Source organism: Cherax quadricarinatus, chromosome 45 (assembly GCF_038502225.1).
Source record: "Cherax quadricarinatus isolate ZL_2023a chromosome 45, ASM3850222v1, whole genome shotgun sequence".
Classification (NCBI taxonomy): domain Eukaryota; kingdom Metazoa; phylum Arthropoda; class Malacostraca; order Decapoda; family Parastacidae; genus Cherax; species Cherax quadricarinatus.
The window spans coordinates 13,639,797-13,665,567 of NC_091336.1; the positions used below are offsets into that span (position 1 = coordinate 13,639,797).

At 43.2% G+C, this 25,771-nt stretch overlaps 2 protein-coding genes across 4 annotated transcripts; both read left to right on the plus strand.

Moving 5' to 3' along the window:
• Nucleotides 1-677: 677 nt before the first annotated feature.
• On the plus strand, nt 678-25,229 carry LOC128702264 (retinol dehydrogenase 12). Of its 2 annotated transcripts, XM_070094310.1 has the most exons (8): nt 684-974; nt 2,827-2,919; nt 3,234-3,340; nt 3,834-3,957; nt 14,538-14,741; nt 15,415-15,530; nt 23,554-23,643; nt 24,724-25,229. In XM_070094310.1, exons 1-8 carry the CDS (start codon nt 800-802, stop codon nt 24,826-24,828), a joined length of 1,014 nt encoding a protein of 337 aa, XP_069950411.1. In that variant the 5' UTR covers nt 684-799; the 3' UTR covers nt 24,829-25,229. The 2 variants fall into 2 exon arrangements, with proteins under 2 accessions (XP_069950409.1, XP_069950411.1); XM_070094308.1 differs by lacking the exon at nt 14,538-14,741 and having other exon boundaries at nt 678-974.
• On the plus strand, nt 7,998-11,215 carry LOC128702265 (uncharacterized). Of its 2 annotated transcripts, none has more exons than XM_070094306.1 (2): nt 7,998-10,957; nt 11,091-11,215. In XM_070094306.1, the coding sequence occupies exon 1, from the start codon at nt 9,351-9,353 to the stop codon at nt 10,923-10,925; it is 1,575 nt and encodes a 524-aa protein (XP_069950407.1). In that variant the 5' UTR covers nt 7,998-9,350; the 3' UTR covers nt 10,926-10,957; nt 11,091-11,215. Both variants share the same exon structure in this region, with proteins under 2 accessions (XP_069950407.1, XP_069950408.1).
• Nucleotides 25,230-25,771: the final 542 nt, after the last annotated feature.

The window sequence follows — 25,771 nt, forward strand, 5'->3', positions numbered from 1 at the left end:
CCCAGAGCTACGGGGATTGTCCTACGAAGAAAGGTTGAGGGAAATCGGCCTGACGACACTGGAGGCAAGGAGGGTTAGGGGAGACATGATAACGACATATAAAATACTGCGCGGAATAGACGAGGTGGACAAAGACGGGATGTTCCAGAGATGGGACACAGACACAAGAGGTCACAATTGGAAGTTGAAGACTCAGATGAATCAAAGGGATGTTAGGAAGTATTTCTTCAGTCATAGAGTAGTCAAGCCGTGGAATAGCCTAGAAAGTGAAGTAGTGGAGGCGGGAACCATACATAGTTTTAAGGCGAGGTATGATAAAGCTCATGGAGCAGGGAGAGAGAGGACCTAGTAGCAATCAGTGAAGAGGTGGGGCCAGGAGCTGTGACTCGACCCTGCAACCACAAATAGGTGAGTACACACACACACGCCCCCGTGGGGTTGTAATTAAAATATTTACAGGATCGAAAAAGTCGTTAAGACTGGAGTACCAAGAATGATGATGTAGCAGCAATTTAAAACCTCTCATCTCCTCAGATCCTTTTGCACGAGGACATGTAAATCGTGATAAAAAAAAATCGTCCAAGAATAACTAGCGAAAGAATATCAAGGCAGTGCGTGTCCCAGAGAAAATCTTAAGGATTAGAATAGAGGCCACCGCTCATTTCCAGCTAAACAAATTTCAGTTATCTCCCACTTCCCTTCGAGGCTGCGACTCTCCTCGTTAACCAAACTATTTTCTCTATACTACCTGAAATTTCAAGGTTGTAAGAAAGAGGATCATAGCGCTACAGAAGGTGATATGCTAGACGTAATGCTATATTTGGTGTCGTGGTTTGTAGTACCACCGTGGAGTGCAGTAGGCTGGGGCATGTTGGGCATTTGTGTGTGGGTCATCAACAGACTCCGCTACCCATGGTGGCACTCATCTGACACCATGGACGGCAAGACCGTGGTCATCACCGGTGCCAATAAAGGTGGGTAGTTAGATTAACTAATTAGTTCCTCGCCCTTCAGTGGAGGTGTCTTGATGCTCGTAAAGGGTTCTTGATATAAGAAGTGGGAGCTATATTCCCTTCCACCACAGCTGATTGTTTCCTTTTTTCAGGATTTGCATGGCCCCTACGATTATTTTGCGCTTGCCCTGAGGAGCGGAGCCAAGGGAAAAGGTTTCATTCCCCCCCCCTCCCCCCCAAAAAAGAAATCCATCAGCTCCCAAAATAAAATAATAATAATAATAATAATAATAATAATAATAATAATAATAATAATAATAATAATAATAACATTGCTGCTTCAAAATAAGTTTTAATTGTGCCGCCTGGGTGGCTAGTTTATTGTGGACCTCATGAACATACTAAAGTAACCAGGCCTGAAAATCAATTTAAGACTCTTAAAAAAAAAAAAAAAAAAAAAAAAAAACACTTGCCCAGGACTAAATAATCAACACTCAATATTTAACATTACCAAAAATTCTCCCAATTACTTAAATCTTAAAACTTCAGGACAATATACAGTAAATTGATCTTCCTGTTTGTTATACATTGTAATGCGACAAATTTGTACATCTATAATGCTTCAAAATCGAAATGTTCAAATTTCATTGTTTCAAATACTCAGTTGTACTTCATATTGTAAATTGTTTACGGTAATTTTTACCACTGAACCTATCATTGCTTTGTTAATTTTAGGTTAATTTTAAGCTGCCCATAATGCTCTGCATACAAGGGGCTTTTGACATGTACAACCAACTACTATAATTCCTTGTACAACTATGTATCATGTCCAAGTAAACTATATGAATATAAATATGTGAGTGTCCCGGTGGCCTGGTGGCTAAAGCTCCCGCTTCACACACGGAGGGCCCGGGTTCGATTCCCGGCGGGTGGATACATTCGACATGTTTCCTTACACCTATTGTCCTGTTCACCTAGCAGCAAATAGGTACCTGGGTGTTAGTCGACTGGTGTGGGTCGCATCCTGGGGGACAAGATTAAGGACCCCAATGGAAATAAGTTAGTCCTCGATGACGCACTGACTTTCTTGGGTTATCCTGGGTGGCTAACCCTCCGGGGTTAAAAATCCGAACGAAATCTTATCTTATCTTATCTTAATATACAGGATTACTGGGGTCACCGGGGGTCTTGATCAGACCCCCACTGGGCATTGTTATATTATTAAAAAGAAATATGAGCAGTTTCATTTCTAATTACTTCATATAGTTGTACACAGCATAATATGGAATAAAATTAAAAAAAAAAAAGATATTACTTAAAAAAATTGGTCATGACTGGTTTGCAATTTATATAAAAACAGTTCATTCATCTAGTGACTAATCGATGCAAAATGTGAATACAATCTTAATATCAAAACAAGTCTAGATAGACAACCCTAAGCCCCTTCATTATAGAAATTATGGCGCCGCCCCTGTTTCCTCTTGAAGCTAAAAATAACAATAATAAATAATTATAATAATAATGATAATAATAATAATAATAATAATAATAATAATAATAATAATAATAATACCGTATAATGAGTTTTAGCGTAAGTATAATGTAGGATTGTTTACTGTGTTTATGGAAGGGGTCCTAATGTTACTTTGGAATAGTCGTTCCGGTTTTCTTTTTATTGTAGTATACCTCACTTTTTGGCACTGTGCAGTACCTTGGACTCCTTGCTGCTTGTCTGTCCTCTTCCCAGTGTTGGGTAGAAGCTTAGGGTTGGAAGATGAGTCTTATATATATACCTGTAGATTTCGAACGCATAAGCCTGTATGCAGTTCCTTTCTTTGGATTTAGTTAACAATATGTTCACAACTTATTATAGGTATTGGACTGGAGACAGCCAAAGATCTGGCTGGTCGCGGGGCTACGGTCATCCTGGCCTGCAGGAACCTTCACAAGGCCACAGCTGCTAGAGGTGAGTGCTCCAGTGCAGAGCCTTCTCCCTTTCGATCTTAGGAACTGGAGCTGCCTTCACCTTCCTCGGTTCAACCTTATTATCTTCACAGGGTTATCACTTTCCCAAGAATAAAACAATAACAATATTCTGAACAGTCTAATAATATTAATTTGTGAACATTCAGTTGTTCAGTACCAGTAGCTGAACGTGTATGTGTATATATTAGTAGTTACGAAATATTCTTAAGATAACATTTTATCACAGTCAAGGTAATTTTTTAAGTTGTAAGAAAGCTTAAAACTTGCCAGGCACTTGTGCAATAACTGTTACAGATGCCATTGTTAGAGGCGGGTGTCGAGGACAGGTGGAAGTGGCAGAGGTGGATGTATCGTGTATGTCTTCAGTCAGAGAGTTTGCCAAGAAGCTAGAAGGACGCCAGGTTAGTATCATAGTTTTAATGTGTATCTTATGCATGATACGAAACCCACTCTTAAATCCTACCTTGGTGATGTGAATCACTCTCTCAAATATTTTCAAAAGTATTAGTATACGAATGCCTTCAATCGGTCCAGGAGCTTCAACTCGACACAGCTCGTGGCTTGAGAATACGCTAAATGTATCATAAAATAGTTTATTATTATCATAACTAATAGCTAAACCTACAAGGATGAAATAGTTTACAAAATGTTTCCTTTTAAGTGTAGTAAAATTGCTTATTATTATTATAATCAAAAAGAAGCGCTAAGCCACAAGGGTAAATTGCTTATTAAAGTATATGTTTTGTTGCATATTCGAGCAAATATTAATAGCCACTTGATTACGCTAGTGTCTCTTTAGGAAGACTACGAGATGGATATATTCTCAGGTGATACTAGTTAGGTACCATGTTTAATTGTTATCACTCAAGCCAATTTTTTTTTTTTGTTCAATAGGTTGATGTGCTTATTAATAATGCAGCGGTAGCAGACATACCAAGACAGCTGACCAGCGAGGGTCTGGAATTAACTATCGCTACCAACCATCTAGGACATTTTCTTTTAACACACCTGCTTATGGGTGAGTATCATGACTCACTCACACGCTCCCCCCTCTCTACCTAAAAAAAATCATCCCACGTGCAACTATGACCACCCTAGAAAATGCCATGCCCATATGACAACAGGAAAATGCAAACTCCCTTCCTGTAAGCTTTTTCACCCTGAAATGTGTACCTCTTCAGTACAGGAAAGACTGTGCTATAACTTAAATTGCCAGGCATACCATCTAAAGGGGACAAAAAGATACAAAACATCCAGGCCATGGGAAAACCTGGGTAGCCACAGCCACTCAAGAGGGAGAGGTTTTTTAGTGCCAGGAAGGAAAAAAAACTGGCAAGAAATGGCAGAAATCGTACACCAAATCCAGTCATTCCTGGAGTGGAACCACAGTCGATGGCCTCCACTCCAAACCAACAGATACAGATACTAATGCCGGAAAAAAAATCCCCCCCCCAGTACCAACAATACCACCAGTCCGATAACATTCTTCTTTGCAAATATACAGGGTCTAAAGCCAGCAACAAACAACAAAATACCTTTCATCCGTGGACTGCTTGCAGAGGCAAAGGCAATGTTCGCGGCTTTCACTGAGACCCACATAAAGGATCACTTGGACAACGAAATATGGATCCCAGGTTACAACCTATACAGATGTGACAGAGTGAACAGGCAAAAGGGGGGGGGGGTTGGCCTGTACATTGCAGAGTCACTTGTTTGCACAGAACTGCTTAATGCCTCAAATGACGTAGTGGAAGTTTTAGCAGTAAAGGTCGAGAACCAAAACCTAGTCATTGTGGTAGTCTACAAGCCTCCGGATGCAACATCCCAGCAATTCCAGGAACAGCTGTTAAAAATTGACCACTGTCTGGAAAACCTTCCAGCTCCTGCACCCAACATCTTGCTCCTGGGGGATTTCAACTTAAGGCACCTAAAATGGAGGAATATAGCAAATAATATTGTTGCAGTAATAACACCAGGAGGCAGCTCTGATGAAAACTCACACTCACACGAGCTTTTAAATCTCTGCACAAAATTCAATTTAAACCAGCAAATAATAGAGCCTACTAGACTGGAGAATACACTAGACCTCATATTCACTAACAATGATGATCTGATAAGAAATGTCACCATATCAAAAACAATATACTCAGATCACAACATAATTGAGGTTCAGACATGTATGCGAGGAGCCCCAGACCGACAAAATGAGACTAGTCACGAGGGAGCATTCACCAAATTCAACTTCAATAACAAAAACATAAAGTGGGACCAAGTAAACCAAGTCCTAACCGATATAAGCTGGGAAGATATACTAAGCAACACAGACCCAAACTTATGCCTAGAACAGATTAACTCGGTGGCACTCGATGTATGCACAAGGCTTATTCCTCTAAGAAAAAGGAGGAGTAGATGTAAAATAGAAAGAGACAGGCGCTCCCTTTACAGGCGACGGAAAAGAATAACAGAGCGGCTAAAAGAGGTCAATATATCTGAAATGCGCAGGGAGACACTGGTCAGAGAAATAGCAAGCATCGAACTTAAGCTAAAAGAATCCTTTAGGAGTCAGGAATCGCGGGAAGAACTAAAAGCTATAAATGAAATCGAAAGAAACCCAAAGTATTTCTTCTCCTATGCCAAATCAAAATCGAGAACAACGCCCAGTATTGGGCCCCTACTTAAACAAGATGGGTCCTACACAGATGACAGCAAGGAAATGAGTGAGCTACTCAAGTCCCAATATGACTCAGTTTTTAGCAAGCCGCTAACCAGACTGAGAGTCGAAGATCAAAATGAATTTTTTATGAGAGAGCCACAAAATTTGATTAACACAAGCCTATCCGATGTTATCCTGACGCCAAATGACTTCGAACAGGCGATAAATGACATGCCCATGCACTCTGCCCCAGGGCCAGACTCATGGAACTCTGTGTTCATCAAGAACTGCAAGAAGCCCCTATCACGAGCCTTTTCCATCCTATGGAGAGGGAGCATGGACACGGGGGTCGTCCCACAGTTACTAAAAACAACAGACATAGCCCCACTCCACAAAGGGGGCAGTAAAGCAACAGCAAAGAACTACAGACCAATAGCACTAACATCCCATATCATAAAAATCTTTGAAAGGGTCCTAAGAAGCAAGATCACCACGCATCTAGAAACCCATCAGTTACACAACCCAGGGCAACATGGGTTTAGAACAGGTCGCTCCTGTCTGTCTCAACTATTGGACCACTACGACAAGGTCCTAAATGCACTAGAAGACAAAAAGAATGCAGATGTAATATATACAGACTTTGCAAAAGCCTTCGACAAGTGTGACCATGGCGTAATAGCGCACAAAATGCGTGCTAAAGGAATAACAGGAAAAGTCGGTCGATGGATCTATAATTTCCTCACTAACAGAACACAGAGAGTAGTCGTCAACAGAGTAAAGTCCGAGGCAGCTACGGTGAAAAGCTCTGTTCCACAGGGCACAGTACTCGCTCCCATCTTGTTCCTCATCCTTATATCCGACATAGACAAGGATGTCAGCCACAGCACCGTGTCTTCCTTTGCAGATGACACCCGAATCTGCATGACAGTGTCTTCCATTGCAGACACTGCAAAGCTCCAGGCAGACATCAACCAAATCTTTCAGTGGGCTGCAGAAAACAATATGAAGTTCAACGATGAGAAATTTCAATTACTCAGATATGGTAAACATGAGGAAATTAAATCTTCATCAGAGTACAAAACAAATTCTGGCCACAAAATAGAGCGAAACACCAACGTCAAAGACCTGGGAGTGATCATGTCGGAGGATCTCACCTTCAAGGACCATAACATTGTATCAATCGCATCTGCTAGAAAAATGACAGGATGGATAATGAGAACCTTCAAAACTAGGGAGGCCAAGCCCATGATGACACTCTTCAGGTCACTTGTTCTATCTAGGCTGGAATATTGCTGCACACTAACAGCACCTTTCAAGGCAGGTGAAATTGCCGACCTAGAAAATGTACAGAGAACTTTCACGGCGCGCATAACGGAGATAAAACACCTCAATTATTGGGAGCGCTTGAGGTTCCTAAACCTGTATTCCCTGGAACGCAGGAGGGAGAGATACATGATTATATACACCTGGAAAATCCTAGAGGGACTAGTACCGAACTTGCACACGAAAATCACTCATTACGAAAGCAAAAGACTTGGCAGACGATGCACCATCCCCCCAATGAAAAGCAGGGGTGTCACTAGCACGTTAAGAGACCATACAATAAGTGTCAGGGGCCCGAGACTGTTCAACTGCCTCCCAGCACACATAAGGGGGATTACCAACAGACCCCTGGCAGTCTTCAAGCTGGCACTGGACAAGCACCTAAAGTCAGTTCCGGATCAGCCGGGCTGTGGCTCGTATGTTGGTTTGCGTGCAGCCAGCAGCAACAGCCTGGTTGATCAGGCTCTGATCCACCAGGAGGCCTGGTCTCAGACCGGGCCGCGGGGGCGTTGACCCCCGGAACTCTCTCCAGGTAAACTCCAGGTAAACCCCCATTCCTACCTTTACAATTGTACATAATACAAATCAGAACCATATTTGAATATGCAGCATCAGCTTGGTGCCCCCTAAGTATGTTTAAAGGGTTGAAAAAATGTAACGGTTTGCAATCATGTCAGTCGCGGAGCCGAGAGATGTGCATTATGAAGAGACTAAGGGACAACTTAATTAAGGCCGCAGGCCGCCGAGTCTGAGCCTAAATACACCAAAAAATCGAAAAAATATGAAAAATGAGTTAATCTTACCGAAAAATAGAGCAAAGATCTGGCAACATTTTGGTGTGCGCCTCGTCTCTGTACGATAATTACATATAAAGCTATCGTAATTATAACAATGGCAACTACGTCATCAGCATGACGCGGCCTAGCTCACCATAACAATAACACGTGCTCCAGCGCGACTCGCTTCATAAAACAGTATCACAGGTATTTTTTTCCTTTTTTTTTTTGGTGTATTTTTTAGCTAGATCTTCTAAATAGTAACTGGCAACCATCAGGTTAGCTGTGACAAGGAACTGCTCACACCATATCAAGTCAGTGCCGACTGAAGTCTGAAGAGAGAGTAGGTGTGTCACTTTGTCTGACAGCTAGAGATAAGATTTTTTCGTTCGGATTTTTAACCCCGGATAACCCAAGAAAGTCAGTGCGTCATCGAGGACTGTCTAACTTATTTCCATTGGGGTCCTTAATCTTGTCCCCCAGGATGCGACCCACACCAGTCGACTAACACCCAGGTACCTATTTGCTGCTAGGTGAACAGGACAACAGGTGTAAGGAAACGTGTCGAAATGTTACCACCCGCCGGGAATCGAACCCGGGCCCTCCGTGTGTGAAGCGGGAGCTTTTAGCCACCAGGCCACCTTGGGACGTTACTTTTTGCCTTTCATTGTATACATTTTTGGTACACAATGCCTGCAAAGAAGAAACAGTTTGCCAAGAACATTAGCCACAAGAGGAAAAGGCACATAGAAGCAATGATAAGGTCTATACAAGCAAAGAGAGCAGCAGCTGCTGTGGTTGGTGACGCCGCCACGATGCTAGTACCACCACCCTCCTCTCAAGACCTATCCTTGTTCACTGCTACTGAACTATTGGATATTTCATGTTCAGAAACAAGGAAGACAAAATATAGGAGCCCCGCAAATATGCCCACCTCCACCACGGCTGCTACTACCACAACTACTACCTCCACTGCTGCTACTACCTATACTACCTCCACTGCTGCTACTACCACAACTACTACCTCCACTGCTACTACTACCACAACTACTACCTCCATGACCCTCTCTACGGCCACTGTCACGACTACTACCTCCACGGCCATTCCGTATGTGGCCACCAAACGTTCGCGTGATCGACCCAGAAAAAACGTACCTGTGGCCACACGACGTCCATTTGGCCGACCAAAAGGATCTAAGAACAAAAGACGTCCCAATTGCTTTGTATTGATCCCATATGAGGCCAGCACCTCCACCACCACCCAAGATGTGGCCACCAGCACCTCCACCACCAGCCAAGATGTGGCCACCAGCACCTCCACCACCAGCCAAGATGTGGCCACCAGCACCTCCACCACCAGCCAAGATGTGGCCACCAGCACCTCCACCACCACCAGCCAAGATGTGGCCACCAGCACCTCCACGGCCACTTCATCTCGTATGACCACATCTGTGGCCAGCACCTCCACTGCCACCCCAGGTGTGGCCAACAGCTCAGATATTGATACTAGTGTTGCGAGTGATAATCCAGTGTCGAGTGATAAAACAGTGTCGAGTGATAATCCAGTGTCAACACCTGCATCTGCTGAGGTGTCAAGTGCCACAAAGAGTGTCATTATTTAGTAAGGTAATTCCTGAGTTTAGTGACGTGAATATCAAGATGATCGATTGTAATAAATTATATAATACTGTCTTATCGGAAATGTTTTGCTCGGAGTGTTGTGTCGAAATAATGCAAACTAAATATTATGACCAACATCTAGAGACGGTTGTTGTTCTAGAGTGTCCTGGTTGTGGACATCAGTTGGGGGAAAAACCTAGTGAGAAAAATGTAGAGAATGAGATAACTTGCAGGATGGTGTATGGGGAAATGGTAGCTGGTGAAGGATACAGTGCATTTACTCGTAGAAATGCGTTGTGCACTCTTCCACATATCACTCTAGAAACATACAATAAATATGCGTCTATGATAACAGAAAAATGTATCGAGTCATGCCAGAAAATACTTGCAGAATCTAGGGACCTTATTGTTGAGGAATATCGCAAATTGAAAATTGAACCAGATGTCAATGGAATTCTTGACATTGATGTAACATATGACGGTACATGGCACAAAAGGGGACATCACTCAAATATAGGCATTGGTATAGTTATCGATGCAGTGACGAAATTAGTGGTTGACTATCAAGTTTTGTGCAAGTACTGTCATGTGTGTGCCTATATGGAAAGTTCTTACAGCAAACAGACAACATCTCTTGAAAAATATGAACAGTATAAAAATGAACACGAACATAAATGCTACATAAACTATTCAGGAACAGCTGCAAAGATGGAAAGTGATGCAGCAGCAAAAATTTGGCAACGATCTCTTGACAAAAACCTGAGATACAAAACAATAGTGAGTGATGGTGACAGCAGTACGTATAAAACCATTGTTGACCTGAACGATGGTGAGGGACCATATCCAGATGTAAATGTTGAAAAACAGGAATGCATCAATCACTATTCAAAACGTCTCAAGACCAGACTAACAAATTTGGTGAAGTCACACTATGTTGAAAAAGAATTGAAGACTGGAAGGAAAAGGAAGGAGTTCGCCATGAAGAAAAAGGGCATGCTGACAGACTTTGTAATTAATAAGTTAGCACAGTACTTTCATAAGAACCTGAGAGAGAAGATCGGTCATGGAGTTGAGGATATGAGGAATTCTATCATGGCAAGCTTCTTCCATTGTTCCTCAACTGATGAAAAACCTCAGCATCACCTTTGCCCAACAGGTGATAAATCCTGGTGTTTCTACCAGAAAGCAGCAGCAGCAGACCTTCCTCCACCATCTCACACCAAGATGAAAGTGCAGTTCCAACTGGAACCTGCATACATGGAGGAGGTGCATAATGTCTACAAAGACCTAACATCAGATGAAATGATGCAGCGTTGTATAAAAGGCAGAACGCAAAACTGTAATGAAAGTCTGCATCACCGCATATGGTGTTACTGCAATAAAGCCAAATATCAAACCAAGAGGCATGCTGATTTCGCAGTCAGCCATGCTGTTGCTGACTACAATAGTGGATATGTGAGGAGCTGTCTGGACACAGCACTGGGCTACAGACGTTCAGCAGTGACTCAAAAACAACTTGAATTAATGGAGAAGAACATGAAGGAACAACGGAAGCGAAGAGGAATGAAGAGGAAAAGGGAGCTGGACACGTCCTACGAGCCTGGAGGACATTAGATAATCATGTGTCCACCTACATCCAGTCATAGGTACGTAATTATTAGTGTTTTTTTTGGTATATTTTTATATTATGTGTATAAATATCATATATGGGTGCAATTACATGTATCTGTACATAATCACTGGGAATAGGATTTTGAGAATTCATTTCTTTCTTTTCAGATTGATTGGGATGGATTTTTATGATTGGCCGGCCACCAGAGAACTTCAGGACAAAGGGATCTTCATGGAACTTCAGGAATAATGTCTATATAACCAGTTCTACTCTAAATAAACGTATAAAGGCACTATGAGTATTTTTACCCACTGTATAGTAATGTTCAATGTATTTGTTGATTTTTTTCCAAAGTGCATTTATTTGTATTTTTCTGAGGTAAAACCAATATTTATGAACCGATCATTCTGAATTTTACAAAAGTTATTCAGGGGACCCTGTTTGACTTTGTAATGGAGCTGTCTTGGGTAATAATCCCTTCAATTTTGCATAAATTGATGTAAAGTGCAAAAAAAATTTTTTAAATAAAGTCAAGACAATAATATTTTTTTTGGGTACCATAAAACATGTTATTGCATTATTTATATCCATTAGATGGTCAATTTGGCATTACTTTATCATTTGTGATTATCAACAATGATTTCGAGATTGCCAATATTGACTTGCGTTGCTATAAGTGTTTACCTGGAGAGAGTTCCGGGGGTCAACGCCCCCGCGGCCCGGTCTGTGACCAGGCCTCCTGGTGGATCAGAGCCTGATCAACCAGGCTGTTGCTGCTGGCCGCACGCAAACCAACGTACGAGCCACAGCCTGGCTGATCAGGAACTGACTTTAGGTGCTTGTCCAGTGCCAGCTTGAAGACTGCCAGGGGTCTGTTGGTAATCCCCCTTATGTGTGCTGGGAGGCAGTTGAACAGTCTCGGGCCCCTGACACTTATTGTATGGTCTCTTAACGTGCTAGTGATACCCCTGCTTTTCATTGGGGGGATGGTGCATCGTCTGCCAAGTCTTTTGCTTTCGTAGTGAGTGATTTTCGTGTGCAAGTTCGGTACTAGTCCCTCTAGGATTTTCCAGGTGTATATAATCATGTATCTCCCTCCTGCGTTCCAGGGAATACAGGTTTAGGAACCTCAAGCGCTCCCAATAATTGAGGTGTTTTATCTCCGTTATGCGCGCCGTGAAAGTTCTCTGTACATTTTCTAGGTCGGCAATTTCACCTGCCTTGAAAGGTGCTGTTAGTGTGCAGCAATATTCCAGCCTAGATAGAACAAGTGACCTGAAGAGTGTCATCATGGGCTTGGCCTCCCTAGTTTTGAAGGTTCTCATTATCCATCCTGTCATTTTTCTAGCAGATGCGATTGATACAATGTTATGGTCCTTGAAGGTGAGATCCTCCGACATGATCACTCCCAGGTCTTTGACGTTGGTGTTTCGCTCTATTTTGTGGCCAGAATTTGTTTTGTACTCTGATGAAGATTTAATTTCCTCATGTTTACCATATCTGAGTAATTGAAATTTCTCATCGTTGAACTTCATATTGTTTTCTGCAGCCCACTGAAAGATTTGGTTGATGTCCGCCTGGAGCTTTGCAGTGTCTGCAATGGAAGACAGTCATGCAGATTCGGGTGTCATCTGCAAAGGAAGACACGGTGCTGTGGCTGACATCCTTGTCTATGTCGGATATGAGGATGAGGAACAAGATGGGAGCGAGTACTGTGCCTTGTGGAACAGAGCTTTTCACCGTAGCTGCCTCGGACTTTACTCTGTTGACGACTACTCTCTGTGTTCTGTTAGTGAGGAAATTATAGATCCATCGACCGACTTTTCCTGTTATTCCTTTAGCACGCATTTTGTGCGCTATTACGCCATGGTCACACTTGTCGAAGGCTTTTGCAAAGTCTGTATATATTAAATCTGCATTCTTTTTGTCTTCTAGTGCATTTAGGACCTTGTCGTAGTGATCCAATAGTTGAGACAGACAGGAGCGACCTGTTCTAAACCCATGTTGCCCTGGGTTGTGTAACTGATGGGTTTCTAGATGGGTGGTGATGTTGCTTCTTAGGACCCTTTCAAAGATTTTTATGATATGGGATGTTAGTGCTATTGGTCTGTAGTTCTTTGCTGTTGCTTTACTACCCCCTTTGTGGAGTGGGGCTATGTCTGTTTTTAGTAACTGTGGGACGACCTCCGTGTCCATGCTCCCTCTCCATAGGATGGAAAAGGCTCGTGATAGGGGCTTCTTGCCATGTCCAATTTTTCACATTTTTATTTTTTATAACTTTATTTATTGGACGATCTTGATGCAACTTTCACCACATGAGGCTCAATATGCCTAAAGTCTCTGGTAAAAAAAATCAATGAAATCGAGCAAAGGAAAACAAAAAAAAAAAAAAAATTCAGGCTGAGAAAACATGATAACGACAGATAATAATCAGAATTGATGGAACAGATAAGGATAGACTTTTAACAAGGCGAGGGCATAGACAGAAGTTAAAAAAAAAAATCATTAGGACTTTAGGAAATGCTTTTTCAGTCCCAGGGTAGTAGGAAAGAGGAATGAACTGGATACGAGTGGTGGAGGCGAACGTCATATACTACGTATGATAAGGGGTTCAAAGAGATTCGAAACTAATAATGCCAGTCGATGAAACTCGAGAAGTGGGGCCAGGAGCTAGGACTCCACCCTCGCAAACAAATTTGTGAGTACGCATGTACCATTATATTAATGACATACATTACCAACAAACGAATAAGATTATGTACTTCGACATCTTATTACCGAAACGTTTCTCCTGCGCAGCAGGCTTCAACGTTGATCTACTGATTAATGGTATGGATTATTATTATAATCAAAAAGAAGCGCTAAGCCACAAGGACTATACAGCGCTGCGATAAATGGTATGGAAGTGAACCACTTCTATCAGGGTTGAGTGAAAAACATCTCAAAATCTTGTCTTCACCTGTCTCCTGTATATCAGTCTGAGGTATACATGTATTATTCAGCTCTGTATGTGACTGAAGCAACTTGCTGCACGGGTAAAATGTTTTGTCAACGAAGAAACCAGTGTGATATTTGTCTTATTCATTTACATACGTGCCCACATCAGCGCTATCTCCATTATTATTATAATCAAAAAGAAGCGCTAAGCCACAAGGGCTATACAGCAAGCAGCAGCACTATCTCCAATCACATTGCATTTAACTATTCCTTGATGAAAATTCTGTTTTTATTTTAATCAGGTCGAAGCACAAAACTCATAGGGGTCATATAGCGCCTGGGGAGTGAAAGGCTTTCGGGTTCAGTCCAAGGGAGGATAAATCCAATTCCTTGGATGAAGAACCCTCACCATCAAGAGAGGTCACCGATGACAAAAAAAAAAAAAAGTTAAATTCTCACAAGTACAATTTCCAATGAATGGAAATTTCAGGAACAAGTTTCACTTATTTCCCTTAAAATTACACTAATTATAATAAAATAATGAACTATTAATTCATCACTTTTTATAATAATAAATTTTCCACAAAAGCATATAAAAGGGACAAGGTTAACCGATCATTTCAGGAAGGTCCATAATTTAACCGAGGGTAACTTTTGTGTCAAATTTTCCCTCACAGATAATCTGAAGACCACTCGGGGCAGAGTGGTGACTGTGTCATCCGTAGGTCATACCTGGATAAAGGAAGTCAAGGGACTGGACCTCGAGGGTGACCTCCAATTCCAGTATGATAGACCGCTGGCTACACTCGAACTCTACGCTGCTTCCAAGCTCATGAATATTCTCTTTACTAAGGAACTTCACATGAAACTCCATGGAACAGGTTGGAAAATTACTAATACATATAAACACATCCAAAATGGAAAGGCCTATATAGTATGCACTACTTAATTTTAGATGCACTTTTTCAATCTCAAAAAATTAACCAGGTTGAGAAACTTTGTAAAAGATATATGACTTGTATACATATGTATAAATAGTGTAAGAAGCGCTGGTCAGTGGCACAAACAAGTGATGTGAACAGTATATTTCTGAATCACATTATTATAATCAAAGAAAGCGCTAAACAGACAAGGGTCATACAGCGCTGATGCCTCACATTAAGGCCCTCTTCAGATTGAAATGTACAGTAAGCTGCTTATCTATTTACCTCCATATGGGATCTTGTGCCATACGAACCCTTCCAAGAAGATTACCTGATAACAGTGGGAGCTCTTGATCCAAGGAATTGGACCTGAATTCTTTGCTTGACTCGAACTTTAATGCTTGCCATTTCTCCCAAACGCATTGTGGCTCTTTTGAGTTGTTTAGCGCTCCATGGTCATATCATGGGAAGGGGTGTGTCAAAGCTCCTTGGGGAATAGGAGGCACGACGATTTGATCCAACGAAAAGTAGTTCCAATTCCTTGGTTCAAGAGCCCTTCAGCAGCATCAAGGCACCTTCCTGTAAGAGTCCGTATAGTTGAGTATAATTTTGCAATGTTTGTGGCTTGCAGGGGTAACGGCCTACTGCCTCCATCCTGGAATTGTTAATACTGACATCTTTAACGTCATGACATCCCGAGTCTGGTATGGTCTCTTCGTCAAACTTTTCGTCTGGGCTTATGCTAAGGTAAGAACTTTTTCCGTTTTTTTTATGAACACATCAGCCAATTACCACCAAGGCAGGGTGGCCCGAAAAAGAAAAACTTTCATCATTCACTCCATCACTGTCTTGCCAGAAGGGTGCTTTACACTACAGTTATATTATTATTATAATCAAAAAGAAGCGCTAAGCCACAAGGGCTATACAGCGCTGCAGGGTAGGGAAGGAAGCGAGGGTATTGGATGGCAGAAGGGAGGAGGGATGATCAGTAGGTTACAGAAAACAGCGGGGCAGGGGATAGTACGGGGGTAGAGGGTAGCAAGAGATTGAAGTAGAAAGGGCTGAAGGTATCAGAATTTGTGAAGTAAGTCAGTTGTTGTCAAAAAGTCAATGAGAGAGTCTGGATGAAAGGTGGATCCATCAGCGAGAAGGGAAGGTAAAGAGAGCAGCAGAGCGAAGACGACGATGGAGGTAAATTCTGCGTGCTCGTTGATAAAGTGGGCAGTCCAACAGAATGTGGCTGACTGATAATGGAACTTGGCAATTCTCACAGAGAGGAGCAGGGCGCCTCTCCATGAGATATCCACGAGTAAGACGAGTATGGCCAATGCGAAGACGGGAGAGAGTAGTCTCCCAACCTCGACACTGGTGATAAGAAGACGGCCAGTAACCTATACTCGGTTTAATAGATTGAAGTTTGTTGCCGAGCATAGTAGACCAACGTTGTTGCCAACGGGTGTGAAGTTGGGAAGATATTGCAGCAAAATAGTCTGTAAATGGAATACCTCTACATGAAACTGGTAGGTCATGTACTGCTGACCACGCAGCAGTCTGCCTGTTCATTGCCCTGTATGTCAACATGACCAGGGACCCAACAAAAAACAATATCTTTATGCTTGGTAAAGATGCGGTGTAGCCAAAGTTGGATACGGAGGACTAAGGGGTGAGGTGTATCAAATTTCTGTATAGCCTGTAAAGCACTAAGGGAGTCTGAGACAACCACAAATGATGACACAGGCATAGATGCAATACGGATAAGTGCTGTAAGGATGGCATACAATTCAGCAGTAAAAATACTAGCCGAAGATAGTAAATGCCCTTGTACGACGCTGTCCGGAAACACTGCTGCGAATCTTACGCCGTCAGAAGACTTAGAGCCATCTGTGTACACAGCAATGGCATGAGAATGAGAGTGAAAGTGGTCAAGAAAAAGAGAGCGGGAAGCGACCGTAGACAGTTGGGCTTTCGAGCAAGGGAGAGAGAAAGAACAGACTCGAACAGCTGGAACTTCCCAGGGGGGTAGGGAAAAGTGAGATGCTACATGTACATAGAAAGGTGGTAATTGAAGAGAAGACAAGAGCGAATGAAGGCGAAGAGAGAAGGGACGGAGTAAACAGGGGCGGTGAACAAATAAAGAATGTCTACTAATATCAGTGACCATTCTATAAATGGAAGGATTGCGGAGATCATGAGAGCGTACATAGTAGCGAAGGCAATGGGCATCACGGCGATCGGATAAGGATGGAACGTTCGCTTCTGCATAGAGGCTCTCGACAGGGGAAGAGCGAAAAGCACCAAGGCATAAACGTAATCCTTGGTGATGAATGGGGTTAAGGCTAGAGAGAGTAGCAGATGCCGCTGAATAGATCTGGTCACCATAATCAAGTTTCGATAAGATAAGGGTAGAATGTAGGCGAAGGAGGGTTCAACGATCAGCTCCCCATGAAAGATGGGCAAGGGTTTTAAGAAGGTTCAGCCGGCTGTGACAAGTTGCCTTCAGAGAGGTAATGTGAGGTTTCCAGGATAACCTACGATCAAAGAGGAGGCCCAGAAACTAGACTATCACGTTCAGGGATACGGGAGCCATAGAGGTACAAAGGATGATCGGAGATGACAGAGCGTCTAGTGAAAGTAATTTGGTGGGTTTTAGTGCTGGAAAATTTAAACCCACGTGTGGTGGCCCAATGGGAAACACGGTCGACTGCATGCTGGAGAGAAACTGTAATAAGGTGACAGTCAGCGCCTGCACAGGCAATAGCGAAGTCATCAACATAGAGTGATGACCAAATATTTGATGTAAGACTAGAGGCCAAATCATTAATAGCAAGGAGAAAGTGTTGTGCTCAGAACGCATCCCTGGGGGACACCTTCAGCTTGGATAAAGTCCGGGGAGAGCACATTATTAACCCGAACACGGAAATGCCTGTCAGTTAAAAGTTCTTAAGGAAGGATGGTAGATTGCCTTGAAGGCCTAAGGAGTGGGCTTGGGCTAAAATATTATACCTCCAAGTTGTGTCATATGCCTTCTCAAGGTCAAAAAATATGGCAATAACTGAGTGATTATTCGCAAAGGCATTATGAACATACGTATCCAAGCGTAGTAAGGGGTCTATGGTAGAACGTCCCTTACGAAAGCCATATTGACGAGTGGAGAGACTGTTGTGTGTCTCTAAATACCACACTAAACGTCTATTTACTAGGCATTTCATCACTTTGTAAACTGCACTGGTAAGAGCAATGGGACGATAGTGGGAGGTTTCATGTCCTGTAGTGCCTGGTTTGCGGAAAGGGAGAACAATGGCGGATTTCCACAGCTGTGGAAGAACTCCTTGTGACCAAATAAGATTGTAAAGGCGTAATAGGACTGCAAGGGCTGACTGATGTAAATGTTGTAGCATACGAATATGAATGTCGTCGGGTCCAGCTGCCGATGATCAGCAAGCTGAGTGTTGCCTCCAGTTCTTGAAGTGTAAAAGGCACATTATACTGTTCTTCTCTGAGAGAAGAAAAGTCCAAGGGTGCTAACTCTCTGGCAGACTTTGAGGAAAGAAATGAGGGGCATAGATGGAGTCCCTGAGAAATACGGACCAGATGATTGCCAATTTCATTGGCAACATCTAGTGGGTTTGCTATATCAACACCGGCAACCCGCAGAACAGGAGTCGGGTCAGGAGAATATTTACCACTCAGTTTTCGTACCTTTTTTCCAGACTGCACTCATCGAGGAAGCAGAGGTGATGGTGGAGACAATCTCGCCAGCAAGTGCGTTTAGCGTCACGGATGACACGGCGAGCGATCGCACGCTTCTGCTTAAAATCAAGAAGTCTCTCTGTGGTTCTATTGTGCCGGTACCTGCCCCATGCAGCGCGTTTCAAACGTACTGCACGAGCACAAGCAGATCACCAAGGCACGCATTTCTGAGAATGCCTGCCCGAAGTTTGGGGTATAGAATGAGAAGCTGCGGTTAAAACGGAGGACGAGAAGAGGTGTAAAAGCTCATCGATGGAGGACGAAGAAGGAACCTCTCTAAAAACAGTTAGGTGTGAGTAAAGGTTCCAATTTGCCTGATCAAATTGTCAGCGTGGGATGCGAAGAGGTGATGAATATGAAGGGGAAGTAAGAATGATTGGGAAATGATCGCTGTCATGCAAGTCCGGAAGAACAGACCAAGTGAAGTCTAATGCGGCGGAGGAAGAGCAGACTCAGAGATCGATGCAAGAGAGTGTGAGAGTCCGAGGATCAAAATGGGTGTGAGTACCTGTATTTAAAACATGGAGGGGGTGGGTGGCAAGAAAAGCCTCTAACTGAATGCCACGGGAATCACAGTGAGACCCCCCCCCAGAGGAAATGGTGGGCATTAAAATCACCAAGTAACAGAATCGGTGGTGGTAATGATGAAACAAGAAAGGCAATATCCGGAATAGATAAGGCCCGAGAAGGAGAGAGATATAAAAAACAGAGTGTATACCACCTATGCAAGTGGATACGGGCTGCTGTGTAATGCAGCGAAGTACGAACAAATAGCTGATGGTACGGAATATCAGTGCATAGAAGAAGGGCACTTTCATTGAAGGTCCCATCAGGAAAAGGATCTGAAGAATACAATAAATTATAGCCTGAGATGGGAGAGATAACAGCAGAGTGTAATTTTGGTTCCTGTAAGCAAACACCAACAGGGGAAAACTGGGAGAGTAACATCTGAAGCTCACCCCGATTACCCTTGAGGCCGCGTATATTCCACTGTAAATAGGCCATGATTGGCAATGATAAAGATACCTGAAATCCGCAGGTAAGGGTTCCTACGGACTAGAGGTGTTAGAAAAGTCCACATGCGGAGGCAGTGAAAAACGTTCAAGCAGCGAAGGAACGGTGTGCTGTGAATAAAGGAGCTGCGCAGATGGAGTAGAGGAGAGAGAAGGAGCGGAGGGTGGATCAGTGTCCATTGATGGTTTGGTCTCTGCAATATATTCAGAGATTGCTTCAAGTGTTTCAGAATTCAGAGACGTCATATGGGAGACAATATTGGAAATGGTAGGGGGAGGATGAGTAAAGATTGGAACTGTAATGGACTGTACCAAGGTAGGGGGGGGGGGCGAAAGGGTGGAGGGAACTGGAGAAGTGTGGAAAGGGACAGAAGAGGCTGAAACCTGGGAGGTGGCAGAAGAGGAAGAAACTTGGGAGGGAACAGGGGAGGAAGGTACAGTACGAGGAGGGTGAACCTCTACACTTGTAACAGAGCCAGTGAGAGGGGGAGAACCAGGTACAGACAGGGAAGGGAAAATGAGGTGGAAGATGGGTAGGAGGCAAGAGGGAGGTCGATTGCAAGACGTATTAGAATGGTCATCGGCACCACAGACTGGGCATTCGGCGATAGATCTGCAATATTTCGCTGGATGGCCAAATCGCCAGCAATTTCTACACTGTTGAGGTGTAGGGATCACCTTTCGAACTTGTAACCGATGTCCTGCTACATAAACTGAGGATGGGAGTTCACGGCTGTCAAAAGTTAAACGAGCCACATTGCTAGGGTATCGTCTCCGCCCGCGGGCAGGAAGAACGTAAGTGTCTACCTTGAGGATTGGGAGATCTTGGAGTTCCAGCTGTTCAAGAATGTCAGTGCCACATGTCTGGAAATTTTGTTGAACTATGGTATGGGGCAGAATGACGGTACCACTACAAGAATTGAGGGAATGATGCTTTTCAATAGTTACAGGAACAGTATTGATATGGGAAAGACGAGAAAGCTCATGAGCCTGGGTAGCATTCTGTACAGTGACGATGCGCGTACCGCTCTTAAGAGCATGAAAAGAAGTATGTTTACCAACATGGCATAGGAGTGCCTTGCCAATACTGTGGTCAGAAAGATAGGCAGTAGAGGAAGTCGGTTGTAAAGTGAAGAATTTAGTCCATTGTGCAGTCTGAAACTGAGCGTGGAAAGGTAGTGAAGGACGTGTCGATCTTTTCTGAGAAGAACGAGAAGGTGGAGAAGTATCATCAGCAGGTAATTGTCGTTGTCGTTTAGGCGTGGGACCAGAGTTGGTCTGACGTGGAACGGGCCGGCGATTTGAAAATTGCCGCACCGTAGAGGGAGAGGCCGGAAGCATAGTCAGAGGAGAGCGAAGGTCAGATAAATCGAAGGAGTCAGTCGAGGCCTCAGTACCTGAAGCGGGTGAGGAAACAGCACCGGCAAGAGGTACAGAGGCATGAGGAGTGTCCGAAGAGTGGTCCAAAGACTAGGCGGGGTCAGAACGGGGTGCGGTATCAAGAAGGGGCCCGGGGGTAGCAGGTTCATGGACTAGGGCTGCCATGGTTAGGTTACTACTTTCTTTTTGTTTTTAAGAAAAAAAAAGAAAGAAAAAATAAAAATAAAAAAAAAGAAAAAAAGGGGGGACCGGGGAGGGATAGTTCCTAGGAGGAATGAAAGGCCAGAAATCTCCCTCCGCACCCAAGAGGACGTCAGCACCGCAAGTAGCGCAGATGCAGCATGGAACCCGTGCCATACCCTACCCATCATGCCAGTAAACCGGCAATCCGAGATAGCAACCTCACATCTACCGAGCTACCTCGGTGGACAAAAGAGAGGGCGGCCGGAAATCCGCCATAAAGCATACCTCCTACAGCCACCACCCCCGGAATCTGAAAGGTGGCTTCCAGAGATACACCCGTCGCCCGAGAGACACCCAAAGCCACCCTCCGGGATACCGGAGAGGGATCAGGACATCCCCAGGCAATCCAGATTCCACGGCAAACTACGCTACCGCCAAGAACCTCAACGGAATGGGATGGACCCCGGTACCCTTTCCCCTACCTAGGAACTAGCGTGCCTGTGAAAAAAAAAAAAAAACACCAAAGGCCAAAAAGGAAAGGAAAAAGGGGAGGATGGGGAGGAGGAGGAAAGGAAAAAGGGGAGGATGGGATAGGGAACGGGGGATTGGGGGGTAATTAGGTTCGGTCTGAGGAAGTAGACCGACAGGTCTAATTCCTCAGACCAAGAGCCTCTTCACCACGCCAAGGAGCCCCCCTTGAAGAGGTCTACAGTTATAAAACTGCAACATTAACACCCCTCCTTCAGAGTGCAGACACTGTACTTCTGCCGGTTTTCCCTGAATCCCTTCATAAATGTTACTTTGTTCACACTCCAATAACACGTTGGTATAACTATACTCTCATACATTCCCCTCTTTGCTTCCACGGACAAAGTTCTTTGTGGTATAAACCTTGGTAATAAATACCGACAAGTTGGTTTAGAAAGACATGTAAGCAAACACTGACATATTTATTAGAAAACGTTTCGGTCCTGGGACCTTGATCACTTCTAACATGCAGAACGAACGAACAAACAAGTTCAGGTAAGATCCCAATGGGATGAGCGGGGAAGACGGGACACGAAGAATAGCGAAGGAGAGGAGTGTTTCTAGTTGTAGAAATAGAGCCAGGGTTAAGGGGGCCATATTGCTTACAAACTGTACATCTCAACATATTTACACCTCCCCACATCCTCTTAACTTTTCAAATACATATTTAACGAAAATTTAAGAGCACTGACCTGGCAGCTAATCCTTAAAGCTGCAGTATAACCTCTGGACTTCTGTTGCTTACACTTCTTGATATAAATCTCAATCTATTTGCCTTATTACGGACGCTTAGGCATTGCTGTCTTGGTTTGAGGTTGCTGCTCACCATAACCCCTAAGTCCTTTTCGCAATCTGTATGGCTAAGTTCTACATTATCTAACTTATAAGTGCTAGGGTTATGGACACTCCCGAACTTCAGAACCTTACATTTATCTACATTGAACTGCATCTGCCACTTTTCTGACCAAGAACAGTGTCTAAATTCTCCTGAAGTTCCCTAACATCTGCATTTGAATCAATTATCCTACCTGTGTCATCGGCGAATTTGCTCATATCACTAGTAATACCCTCATCAAGGTCATTGAGATATATGATAAACAACGATTGTGTTCCCCAAGTCCAATATAATCGGCATTATTGTATAATCATGGGGAGCGCTAAACCTGTAGGATTATACAGAATATAATCGGCAGAACGAAGATCGGGGACTTTTGCCGTATTATCCTTATTCTCATACTCTCAGGTAATATTAAAAGTAATGGATTCGTGATCAGTTGCACCAAGCTCTTCACTGATCTCCAGATCATTTAAGAGGGTTTCTTTATTTGACAAGACTAGGTCGAGCATATTATTACCTCTGGTAGGCTGTTACACACTTTCAGAACAGTCCTGAACTACTTCCATCAAGTCACTGGATTCCAGTGACTCAAGTTAAAATCCCCTAATCTACGTTATTGCATCTAGAAGCCCTAACAGTTTCGTCGCAAAGAAGTCTCCTTTTATAATGATCCAAGCCTGGAGTTCTGAATATTACCCCTAGAATTAGTTTTTCTTGGCCTAGAAACTATACCCATACAGCACCTGGGGATTATAAATTTAAAACCGAAACCTATAAGGGATCATAAAATGCTACAAGGTGGGATGTTAGAGAGGAAGATGTGGAGGGATTAATGTAAGTGGGAGTAAAATTTAAATAAAAGCTGGTGCAATAATAAAAAAAAGTACCTGGGGAATGGGAGGCAATCAGCTTCGATCTAAGGAAAGGGAGGGCAAGTACATCTCTGGTGAAGCCTCACAAAAAGAAAAAACTTAAAATCAAAATAAAATCACTAAACTATGGGAGTAGTCTCACAAAGACCCCTCACCACCATTTAACTAAAGCTTGTCTCACTAATACTGGATCTTGTAATACACAGAGCAGTGCTGAGGGTGCCCAGACGACTATCATGTTGGCTGCTTCAAAAGAACTACAGGATGTCTCTGGCAAGTACTTTGTTGACTGCAAGGTGAGGTTTTAATTTGAACGTTCATTTGCAATTTTGGGAATGAAGGGGGAGTAGTATGACTTGGGCCACTCGACATTTAGTATTATGCCCCACTGCCTCTGTTCACCTGAATAGTCAGAGGTCTTATTCTACACCTATAGGCATGGTGAGGCTGATATTAGGTGGTAGGTAGATTTGACTGGAGCAGTTATTATAAGCCTATGTGTAAACCCATAAGGGCCATTATTAAACACTAAACCAATGAGGGTCACAGCACTGCAGAGTAGGATGTGCTAAGATTTAGTATGCCAGTCGACCAGCGAGTGAAGGACACTGGAGGCAGTAAGGTGTGCTAAAAGGTCATACAGCACTGCTGGAACAAAGGGAAGCCCTAGTACCTTGTACTAAAAGCCTTTCAGCATCATGCGATCCTTCGATTGTTGCATATTATGAGGAAGAACAGAGGCCACCATGTCAGTACTCTTGGAATGGGAAGCAATCAGGTTTCCTCCATCAGAGGGTAGGTCTATTATATAATTGTAATTAGGTGCTAAACCAAGAGGGAAGGTCCATTTATTTCTAATCAGGGGAAGTGCTTGGGAAAAAGGTATATTCAGGTTTGATCCAAGGGAAAGATAGTCGTTCCATTGATCAAGAGCCCCTCATCAGCATTAATACAACTTCCTGGTTAACATGTCTTAATCGAGGTTAGTCAATTCATGACAGAACTTTCAAATTTATAAATGGTTTATAACTTTCTTAGCAAGCATAAATGTTAGATTCGTCTATGAACCCAGTGTGCCTCTGACTACTACCCAGATGGGTATGGGGTGCATACAAAAGGATAAAGCAACCTTGATGGTAATTTCAAGCATAGTAATTATCACTAGCAGAGGATCACGAAACCATTAAGGGCATACAGCACTTGGGAGAATGAAGCATTCAGGTTCAGTCCATGGGAAAGGTAGCCCAATTTCTTGGATCAAGTCCCTCACCAGCATCAAGGAACCCTTCAAGTGCAGTGCCAATGTTTGATAGGGCTATATAAAGTAAGATTTAAAAAATTAAACTGCCTCTTAATTAAATTAAATTCAATTTCAGGTTGCAGAATGTTCTTCCCTGGCAAAGGACGAAGGCCTTGCAAAAAAATTATGGGAGATTAGCGAGCGTCTGGTTCAACTCCAGCCACATGAACAGACACTATAGATACTTCATTTCAGCAGTTTCACAGGGCACTGATGAATATTACTACCTAAAGGCAAGCTAAACCTGGGTTGTAGCACCTAGGAGGCAGACTGGAAAAATCAGTTCCACTTCCTTTGATCAAGAATCCTTCACCGACACGCCTTCCTGGAGGGGGCAATTCAATTTTTATTCATAACGCTAACACTGGAAGGGTAAGAATAAGGGAGGCCATACTGCTTACAAACTGTACATCTCAACATATTTAAAAAAATCACCTCCCCCCATCCTCTAACTTTTCAAATACATATTTAACAAATTTAAGAGCACTGACCTGGCAGCTAATCCTGCAACTGGTAATAAAAATTAAGAACAACCAGCATATTCTCTTTTAAATAAACAGCACAATTAAACCCATACGAGCAATACAGTACTAGTTTGAGCAAAAAACTGCAATGAAGGTGTAGTATCTAAAAAGTCCATACTGTGTGTGTTAAGTAATGAGCTGCATGGAAACTAAATTCCTAGGAGCTATCCAGTGCCTCAGAGGTTTGATGGCAAAGGAGAGGTAACACTTTGGATCAAGAACCTTCCACCAGTAACTAAGCACTTTCCCTGGTGTATGTTCTCCATGGTTACAGTATGCAAAATAGAACCCCCATGAAATTGTTCAGTGGGGTTCTATTTCACAAACCAAGTCCAATTTCTTGGATCAAGCCCCCAACTTGAGAGATCATACAGCACCTCACGAAAGGCAGAATAAATTCAGGGTAAAGGGTGGATAGGTTGAACACCTCTGCATCACAGTACCCCCATTTATCATTAATTTGGGGGGATGAAAACTACCCAAGGGTTCATACAACACCTGGGGCACATACAAAACAGTGTGTCAATACAAATGCCCCCACCATTCTTCAATTTCTATTACTCAAAACTAAGTGCTAAACCCACAGGGTCATACAGCACT

Excerpts from the sequence above, each read along its gene's own strand:
- LOC128702265 (XM_070094306.1), top strand. The coding sequence starts at position 9,351 with ATGATCGATTGTAATAAATTATATAATACTGTCTTATCGGAAATGTTT.
- LOC128702264 (XM_070094310.1), top strand. The coding sequence starts at position 800 with ATGCTAGACGTAATGCTATATTTGGTGTCGTGGTTTGTAGTACCACCG. Across the intron at positions 975-2,826 it reads CATCACCGGTGCCAATAAAG|GTATTGGACTGGAGACAGCC; the intron begins GTGGGTAGTTAG and ends AACTTATTATAG. Across the intron at positions 15,531-23,553 it reads TCGTCTGGGCTTATGCTAAG|AGCAGTGCTGAGGGTGCCCA; the intron begins GTAAGAACTTTT and ends TGTAATACACAG.